This window comes from Antedon bifida, chromosome 2 (genome assembly GCF_963402885.1).
Source record: "Antedon bifida chromosome 2, ecAntBifi1.1, whole genome shotgun sequence".
Lineage (NCBI taxonomy): Eukaryota > Metazoa > Echinodermata > Crinoidea > Comatulida > Antedonidae > Antedon > Antedon bifida.
This window is the reverse complement of record NC_136227.1, coordinates 26,166,167-26,176,117: the sequence shown is the minus strand read 5'-3', so window position 1 is coordinate 26,176,117 and position 9,951 is coordinate 26,166,167. Positions and strand designations below refer to the sequence as shown.

At 34.0% G+C, this 9,951-nt stretch overlaps 1 protein-coding gene across 2 annotated transcripts; it reads left to right on the top strand.

The window, feature by feature from the left end:
• The first annotated feature begins 103 nt into the window (after positions 1–103).
• Positions 104–8,975, top strand: LOC144836092 (tRNA pseudouridine(38/39) synthase-like). Of its 2 annotated transcripts, none has more exons than XM_078691278.1 (13): positions 104–228; positions 1,579–1,790; positions 2,049–2,142; positions 2,810–3,002; positions 3,859–3,964; positions 4,356–4,416; positions 4,618–4,751; positions 5,433–5,550; positions 6,036–6,159; positions 6,829–6,886; positions 7,028–7,101; positions 8,059–8,178; positions 8,718–8,975. In XM_078691278.1, the coding sequence occupies exons 1-13, from the start codon at positions 130–132 to the stop codon at positions 8,792–8,794; spliced, it is 1,470 nt and encodes a 489-aa protein (XP_078547404.1). In that variant the 5' UTR covers positions 104–129; the 3' UTR covers positions 8,795–8,975. The 2 variants fall into 2 exon arrangements, with proteins under 2 accessions (XP_078547404.1, XP_078547405.1); XM_078691279.1 differs by having other exon boundaries at positions 143–228; positions 1,557–1,790.
• The last annotated feature ends 976 nt before the right edge of the window (positions 8,976–9,951 follow it).

Sequence of the window (9,951 nt, the reverse complement as noted above, 5' to 3'; positions counted from 1 at the left end):
CGTAGCTCCTCCCACTATAACTATTTAATGGTAATGCTAACTTAAGAAGCGGCCCAACACGGACTACATTACTACCAATGATTAAGATTAAGTATTTTAAGCATCAAAATTAAAATCCAAAAACACAGCATGGCGGCGACGAAGAAGAGAGAAGGAGCTGGTGTTGACTTTAGCAATACAAATCAAGAAAATAACAAGTTGGATGATGTTTCAGCTTTATCCAAAGAGGTATAATAATAGTAGCCAATACAATGAGTAAAATATCAGTTTGGTGAAATACCTTACCTTCGAGAGAGGCCTACACGGCCTATTACTAGGCCTATATACTAGCGCTAGCTAACTACTCTATACACATGCCTCTGAGTATTGACGCACTTTTTCCCCAGTACGTTCTTCTCTAGTCGTTTCGTCCCAATTTTAAAAAGTTTTTGTTTTCTTGTAGTTCAAATTTTATAATTAATTAGGCTAGGCCTAGTCTACTAAAAAATAAATAAAAACAATGTATAAATTTCCAATCAATCAAAAATCTGAAACAACACTCAAGTCACACACAGTCGTCACACTGCACCCCAACAATACATTATAAAACACTGTCTGTGGTTAGGATTCCAAAACAACGGAACTTAAAGATGTATTGTCCCTTTGTCTAATTCCAAAAAAATAAAAAATAAAATATTTCGAAAAAAAGTGGGTCATTTTGAAGTATCATAATAGTTATTAACTTTCACCAAAAATTAGTCGAAAAAAAAATCATTTTCAACTGAAATACAGACGTTTTTTTTGTTTAAAAAATAACTGACTTCCAGTCAAAGTTTTCAATCAAAACATATCTCATAATGCAACGCGCTTGTTTGGCTACTCTGTATGCATAATCATAAAACTTCCTTGCGGTCTGTGTGAAAACACCTTCTCAACCATGACGAGTTGTAAACAATCTTAATTAGCATATGCATAATGCATACTCGTGGTTTGAAATCTTTGTTTACTTTCGCTCGCGATGATTTTCCAGACGAAATGTAATCAAATTAATTTACCTGTTAATTGCGTAAACTTCTTGTTTTTGGCTCAAATTTTCGACTTAAAGTGAATAACTTTAATATTACTTTGATATGGCCAATTTAAATTGAGAATATTTTGACCTTCATTTTTTTGTGTTTAAAGGGACAATACATCTTTAACTGTTCATAGTTACAGAATCTGACATACATATGCTAACGCTGAGACGATTAAGACTTCGGTACTCAAACCCTAAAAAAAAACATCTCTCTACGGAATGGTGGGTAAAGACGATGATGAGTAAAAAAAAAGATAATGATGAGTAAAAAACTTTTAAAAAAAATAAATTGTCCCAAGTATCGAACATGATATTGATAAAACCAACAAAATCTCTAGATCCAGAGCCACTACACCAACCAACCAGTCGATCGAATTTGTATTTTATAAAAATTTACATGCATGAGCGATTTTCAATTAATCAATCAATTGCATTCCAATGTCGGAACCCTACACACAACAAACAAAAAATTGCTATATGTAATCTACTATAGCTTGAGTAGATGTCTGCTTCTATTTCCACAGGAATTATTAAAGAAGACGAGAGCACTCCAAAACCAAGTTAATCAACTTTTGAAACAAGTGTCCAAAGATGGCAGTAGCACATCAGCACATGAAATGAAGCAAGACGAACGTAGCACATCTTTGCAGGGGAAAAGATGTTTATCTCCACAAACATTAGAAGACAACACAAACAAAAAGAAGAAAAAGAAATTGCGTCCTTTTGATTTCAATAAGTAGGTCTTATCTATCTATCATCTTCAGGTCCTGTGAATCTGTTCCTCCCTCTGTTACTGGCAATTTCTTTGGCTTTGTCCAAAGATTTCCAACCCAACTATTTATTTTCCTTATCCATCCTTCCATCGTTCTCTGACATTATAATTTTTTTTGCCCTTCAGGTTTTCATGTCATTTCTTTTTATACAATTGCTGTCATCTTCCATTCTTAGCACGCAATTTTTCTAAGTTAATAAATTTCTTACCCTTTTTTTGCAGATACAATTTAAGGCACGTAGCGCTAAGGATAGCCTACCTTGGCTGGGACTACCATGGGTTTGCAAGTCAGGAAACCACAGAAAACACAATTGAGGTATTTCTAAGCAATTTATTTCAAATTTGCCATAGTGTAATATAAAGCTTTGTCTACACTATCAAAATAGTTTGACATAAAAAGTGTGATGTGCACAAATATGAAAGTGATATACCCAAATATGGTAATGATATGACATCATCATGTCCATATATGGGCACATCACATAAAGTTTGATATTGTAGAAAGATAATATGTATGTATAATCTGATGCTTGAGTAGAATCCTACCCCCTAATTTAGGCTAAATTCCGACAAGTTATTTTCCTTGCAATATTAGTATAATCCCACCTTTACCCAAATTTCATACCCATGCCCACTGGAACAATAATCGGTCATAATACCATGCAATAGATTTCTAGCCAAACTCTTTGCTTTTCCACCATCCTTATCTTAGTTTTCAGACATACTGCTTCCCTTGGCCATAGTACCATGTCAATGCTGTTAAAATTCAATCGCAGTCATCTTCCTAAGGGAGCTGCTATTATTTAGTTCCTTTTGATTGTTTCTAATATTGCTTTTTTGTTTATTTGGTTTAGTATAGATTAGAAAAACCTGAAAAGCTCTGGTTTTGTTATTTATTTCACCTTCATTTGTTTTAAGAAATTTATACTATACAAAACTGATGAGCACAATAATATTCATATAGAAATTGACTTATTTTCCAGGCATATATTTTCGATGCCCTTTACAAAACAAAACTTATGGAAGATCGAGATACAGCGAATTATTCTCGCTGTGGTCGAACTGACAAAGGAGTGAGTGCTTTCAGTCAGGTAATTGCACTTGACCTTCGAACTAATCTGTTGAAAGGTCATGGGGTCATCCAACGCCCTGGTGGAACTGCTTCTGAAAGGACAGGTAATGAATAAGCTTTTTCTTTTACTGTGGTCATTCTGTCTCATTCATTGGGGCCTAGTTTGTTTTTTTTATTTGAAATTAGCAACATCTTCAGATAGATAAAGTAAAGACCCCAAATAATAATAATAATATCCTGGATTTATATAGCGCTCAATGTTGTGAAACCTCTAAGCGCTGAATATTATTACCCCAGTCATTTTTTTTGGATCAAACACGTATGGAAACATACTCCCATAATGCAGCTAGTAATCAGCGCAAAGTTGTGTCTTGATCTAAGACAAGATCACTAAACTAAGTGAAGAACTAAGGTTCCCATTTATACACCTGGGTGGAGAGAGGCAAACGTAAGTAAAGTATCTTCCCTAAGGATACAAGCAAGAGTTAACTTCAAACCACGATCTTGCGATCAGTAGTCCAACGTCCAACACACTGCGCCACACGCCCTTACGTCATATAGATAGGTCATTGTGGTCTAGGTAATACCAAGACATCTAACAACAGGACACTGAACTCGGCTTGCCAACATAGGAACTCGTAACAGTCCTTTGGTCTTATGTCTGGCTGCTACAAATACCACAGTACTGTATTATGCACATATTCTTTAAGGGTGTGGAACTGATCGTGTTGCAGCCACAGATAAACCCTTTGATCTCCGGAGCTCAGCATCCTGTTGATTAGATTGTCTTGGTTATACTTGATTATTTTCCTTAACCTCCCAATGCCAGTTTAAAGTATAATAATATTTATTTGATGCTTATTTTTGTTTTTCTTTTAATTATGAAACTGTCAACAAGTTCGCCGGTGACAATGTATTTGTCTAAAACCATTTACTTCTTTTTTTTGTAATGATTTTCAGGTGATAAGGATACAGAGATTGAGTATGTATCAATCCTTAACCGTGTTCTGCCACAAGAGATACGTGTACTTGCCTGGGCTCCAGTTGATACATCATTAAGCGCAAGGTACCAATATACTTCAAAAGTCATCACACTACACAAAATGCAGTCAAACACATTTTTTTCATTGACAACAAAAATTATTATTATTATTTTTGTTTTTATTTGTTTACTACATTAAGGAATTATCTGTCCATTCAATAATATATTAGTCCAAAATGCAAAATAAATTGGGTAAACAATTTTTATAATTACAATTATGATTAATTTTGCTTTATCAAGGCAATTTTCATGAGTGAGGTTTGTATCTGTTATACAACTCTGAGCTTTTTTAATCTGTTGAGACAAGAAATAGAGTTCTTCTGTGATTGTATGAATATACAACTCTTATCATCAAACAAGGAAATTGCTGAAATCAAACGATAATTATCACTTTCTTTTTTTTTGCCATATTTAGGTTCAATACAAAGAATAGAACGTACAAGTATTTCTTTCCAAAAGGAGACCTCAATATTTCGGTTAGTAATACACCTTAGTAATTAACCAAATACACTTCAACAAACGTTTATTTCATCAAATGCCATACAAATAATACAGAGCATAAAATGAGGACCAACCTAGAAATAAACTTGTCTCAATTGGCTCACATACCACTGTTTTTTGCAATGCATTGCATTTTTTTATGTTTTGCTTGAATTTTTTATTTTGATTTATTACAGCTGATGAGAGAAGGTGCCAAGAAACTTATTGGGGAACATGACTTTAGAAACTTTTGTAAGATGGATGTTGGTAATGGTGTGGTAACTTTTATGAGAAATATCCGGTCAGTTGCTATAGAACAACTTGACAACAGGTAAGGCTTTATTTGATCTCAATATATACCAATAACTTGCTTAGTCAAGATAGTTTTGTTGAGATCATTTGTTTACATCTTAAGTTGACCCTGAACACAATTTTTTTCGTACATAAGTTGGGGGCTCCTTATGTGGAAGAATTAAAAATACCAGATAGCCAACCTACTTCCTAAATGTAACTTAGCCTAACCTTCTAAATAATCTCTCTCCCCCACTATAAAGTTAAAAGAAATTACTCAAGGGAGTCTTGAAGAATTTAGGCCATAGTCTAAACCATACGACTACACAGACGGCTCAATTCTAAGCGTTTGCATTAGCGAATTATAGTCAAATCAATTCTTATGGCACACTTTGTGTATATAGAAATATATATAAACACATCAGGCACAGAACATTAATTCTAAACCTCCCGGTGATATACTGAAATTTAATTAATTATTTTGAAACGATAAAGATGAGGAAATCTGTGAGAATGATATATATATATATTGCACACTTGGACACACATACCATTACAAGTATTTTTAGAATAAAATGAACCACCACACATTTATAGAAAAGCATTTAAGTAAGAAAACTGTGTAGCATCAATGTTACTGTAGTGTTCTCAACTTTGGAAATGTTTGTCTATATTAGTGTTTTAAAATGTATTATTTTATACTATGTTATTTCTTTTCTAGAGATGATGGTTTTCAACTATATGAGATAACTATAAATGGGAATGCATTCCTATATCATCAAATACGATGTATAATGGCCATACTCTTTCTTATTGGTAAACGTCAAGAGAAGATAGAGGTAAGACAAAAGCCAAATAGTCAGTGTAGTAGAAGCTTAAACCACTTTATACCGTTGCAAACCACTTAAGTTTCCTGTTAATAGGAGTTCTTAACGTTTGAATATATCCTAATTATTTTGTGAATGGAAAAAAAATCTGGATAATGTAAAGCTCTGTCTGCACTATCAAATTAATTTGTGAAAAAAGTGTGATGTGCCCAAATAATGGTAGTGATATGACATCATCATGTCCATATATGCACATCACATTTTTTTGTCACATAAAGTTTTTGATAGTGTAGACAAGGATTGTCTACAATTCATTGCACTAATAACATTTTTCCACCTTGCCATGCAGGGAAATTTCTTTCAAACCCATGGTTTGTTATTGTAGGCCGGAAGTTTCAATTAGAATGTCTTTCATTTAATCTTCATTTTGTTTGTATTTAACTTGATGGAATACATTTTTAGTTGACTAATTGATTGATTGATTTCTCTGTCTATAGATAATTGATGAGTTACTTGACATCAAAACCAATCCTTGTAAACCACAATACAGTATGGCAGTAGACTACCCTCTAGTTCTCTATGATTGTTCATTTGATGATATTAATTGGATCTATGACAGAGGTAAACCTATTTGTTATCAAGATTATCATCATCGTTCATTAATGTAAATTTTCTTCATCCCCAAGGGGTTACTGACCGTCGCTCGTTCAGGTCTGCCACACCATCTCTCCACTTCTCCCTGTCTCACACATCATGTTCCTCCTGCCTTCTCTCTTTACCATCCATATCATCTTTGGCCATCTTTATCTTCTACCTTTAATGGCCAAGTTCTCTTTACTGGTTCATCTTTTCTTAGAACTTATACCATCTCAACTTATTCCTCATAAAAACCTCTATGATTGTTCCACTCAGACCTATGCTTTTCTTTAGTTCCTTCCTCTTCTTTCTGTCAGTTTAACACCACACATCTGTCTTTATGTTCCATGTATCGACACCATCACCAACCTAATGTACAGGATCTTTCATGTCATTCCCAATCCTGGTCACATAGTACCGTGGCCAGCTCTTTTTACTTCGTCCATTCAAACCTGCTTCTTACCGCGTCTGCTATTTCACCGCCTCCACTAACAACACAATAATAAGACAAAAACACGATCTACTATTCCAATTCCTCCATTTTATATTAGTGTTACAAAATGATGAATGGATTACTAAGTTATAAGTCCTCAGTTTAATGAAGATTTTTTGTTTGATTTTGAAATTTATCTTGTATATATTATCTTTTTGTAGATAACCACCAACATAATATTCAAAAACTGCAACAAACTTGGACAGAGCTAACAATAAGGTAATTTGGCAATGGCTCAAAAGCAATGAAGCGTATATTAACATCTGCACATGCTCATTAAGTAACTGTGTGCATTCATCTGTTTTTTTTCAATAATTATTAATTACACTGATTGTATTTATGTAACTTTTTTATCATTAGAAGTACTGTGGTAAAAAGAATGTTAGATGGTTTGAATAATGCTGCAATTCAAATAGAGGACACAGTTGATCGTAGTAAGTTTACTGTACTCTAAAGCTCTGTCTACACTATCAAACTAGTTCACACAAGTGTGATGTGCCCAAATATGGTAGCGATATGCCCAAATATAGTAGTAATATGACATCATCATGTCTATTGGCATATCACTTTTTTTTCACATAAAGTTTGATAGTGTAGACAGACCTTAAGGGGTAGAGGTGAGGATGTAACGTCAATCCTCTACAGTACAACCATTGATAATACTAATGCTATGTTGGACAATAGTTCTACAAAACCATAATAAATGCTTTGTTTTATTGAATTACCCAGAAGTGGTCAGAAATCCAGTTACTGGTCCAAAAAGACATAAAGCAGTTATGGAAAACACAATATGTTTGATGTGATACTTAAAATGCCCAGTTAGAGAGACCCACCGTTTAGCCATACTGGTCCATGACAGCTTTTTTCCTTCAGTGGCCAGTGCTCCATTTTTATGTTTCATTTTTCTGTCACTGAAAAGAGTCTAAAGAAAACATTAATTACTAATTGCTCTGTGGGCACTATTGTTACACTGTTTTTAAGTTAGTATACTAATTATATGATGTTTGATGTCTGTTGCGAACAACATTGTCAATTAGTTTTACATTCATCTGAATGATGGATGAAACTAAGCCAGGACTGTTTAAAGCACATTGATTGGTCCTAACATTGATCAAGGGCTTCTCTTGTCCAGTGTCCACCTTGACCAGAGGAAAGGCATAGGTCAATACGTCTGAGGCAGATACTAGATGCAGAGGCTGCCATAAGAGTCAGCAGTGCTGATTTCAAATGCCTAATGGAACCCCAACTCCATATACAGCACCCAATATTCTCTAACCAGGCCCAACGTTGCTTAGCTTCGGTGATCTGACGAGAACCGATGTTTCAACATGGTAAAGCCGTATATAATATGATAGCACATTGATAATCAGTGAATTGTTTCCCTTCTCAAGGTGCAATAAACCATATACCATGGAGTGAGATTGCTGAACCAATGTTAAAACAATCGGATTACCTAACGATGGGAAAACCATCAAAAGTACATAAACCACTTATGCAGCGACAGAAAGGAGGTAAAAATAACAAGTTTATTTGAATGATTACAATGTGGATTTTTTTTTAAAGATAATGTCAGATGAGCCGAGGGCATTTGGTAGTCATTTTAATCTTAATTTAAGGAAGAATTATTTCTAGATGCACTGTTGACTATTGGAATTTTTAAAATGTTATGCAATGTTAATGCAAAATATTGCACTACATTGGACTGACCACCCCTTAAAATTTGCGCCTTATATAAGCAGTGGCGTAACGAACAAGGCAAAGCCCCTGGTTTATTATTCCTAAGGGGCCCTCCAACCCTGAGTAGTTGCATTAGACTGCCCATGCTCTGGGGCCCCTCTTAAGCTCTGGGGCCCCTGGGTTTAGCCAGTGAGCGCTCATATCCATTACGCCACTGTATATAATTAAAACAACATTCAATTGAATTTATCAAGGGGCCTGTAAGCTAAGCTTGGCCTCTATACCCAGGAATTACTTTTGTGGGAATCAGGTAATTAAGTTAAATAAAATGTATAAAATATATGAAATTCCAAATTTACATTTAATTTTCCAGAAAGTCTAGAAGATCGAATTGAATTTTACGCAAAGAAAAGAAAACGGAAAGAAGAACAGTCAGAAGAAGAAACATAATGATATTATTTGAGACATTTATTTACTGAATTAAAAATATGCATATTGAAGCTGCTATTGGGTACTTCCGTGATCCACAAGTTTAGCCAAGATACTTGCAATGAAGTCAAAACTTCCCGGAAGCGAATTGTTTCTTGTAGATAAGTGATGCAATAATAATAATAAATTATTTGTTCTCTTTCGTGTTCGTTTATTTCTAAGGTGTGTACTGAACCTAACCCTATCAAAAACCTTTCTATGAAGTAAAAAAGAAGTTGTTCATGGGATTCGAACCCTATACATTGACATGTAAAGCCTGTAGTCTAAGCCATTCGGCTAAACAGACGGCTCGATAAAAAGCCTTTGTATTAGCGTATTGTTGTTGGGTCAATTCTTATTCCTAATGCATATTCAATAAGGTAGCGTAATTATAACTGATGAATAATTCATGTCTTCTGCATTTCTTACCTATGAAAAGTATATTAGTTTTTTTGTGGAAGCACACTAATCTCTCGTAAGAAAGAATGTGTGCTTAGCAAAGTTTCTGCATGGATCTGTTGAGCTGGAATCTATCTATGAGATTAGATTAGATTAGAATAAAAGCTTAATATGTTAAAAAATAATAACTAATATTTTATATTAAAGAAATACTTTTATGAACGTGCATTAAAATATAAAATGGACATTCTTTTTCTTTTTGCATTAACTTATTAACATTATCGTCATCGAAAAAGTCCTCGTTATGTAAAGATTCCCTGCAAAAGATTCCCTGTTGAAATTCGTTCTGTTCTATGTACAAAATACTAAATGTCGCCCTCTCTAGTGGGTATTGTTTTTACTAACTCTGTTGTATGTACTAACTTGAAAACAAATGTTTCTTTGATATCGAAATGTAACCAACTCTCCCCTCTTCTCAGGATTTTTCTAAAAACTGATATTGAAAGTTTGGAACACTTTACATGGAGAATGTACTATTTTATTGCTTTTTATAGTGCAAAATACTAAAAATTCGACCAAAAACTGATTTCAAGGGAGCATATATTTTGTCACCATTCATCACATCATAGAAGACTGTCTAGACCTAGTGGAAGTAAATCTTTTGTTGTGTGATAGCATTGAGTAGAAACAAAATGTAAAAGAACATTTTATATTTTAGATTGAATAAAACTTGAAATTAA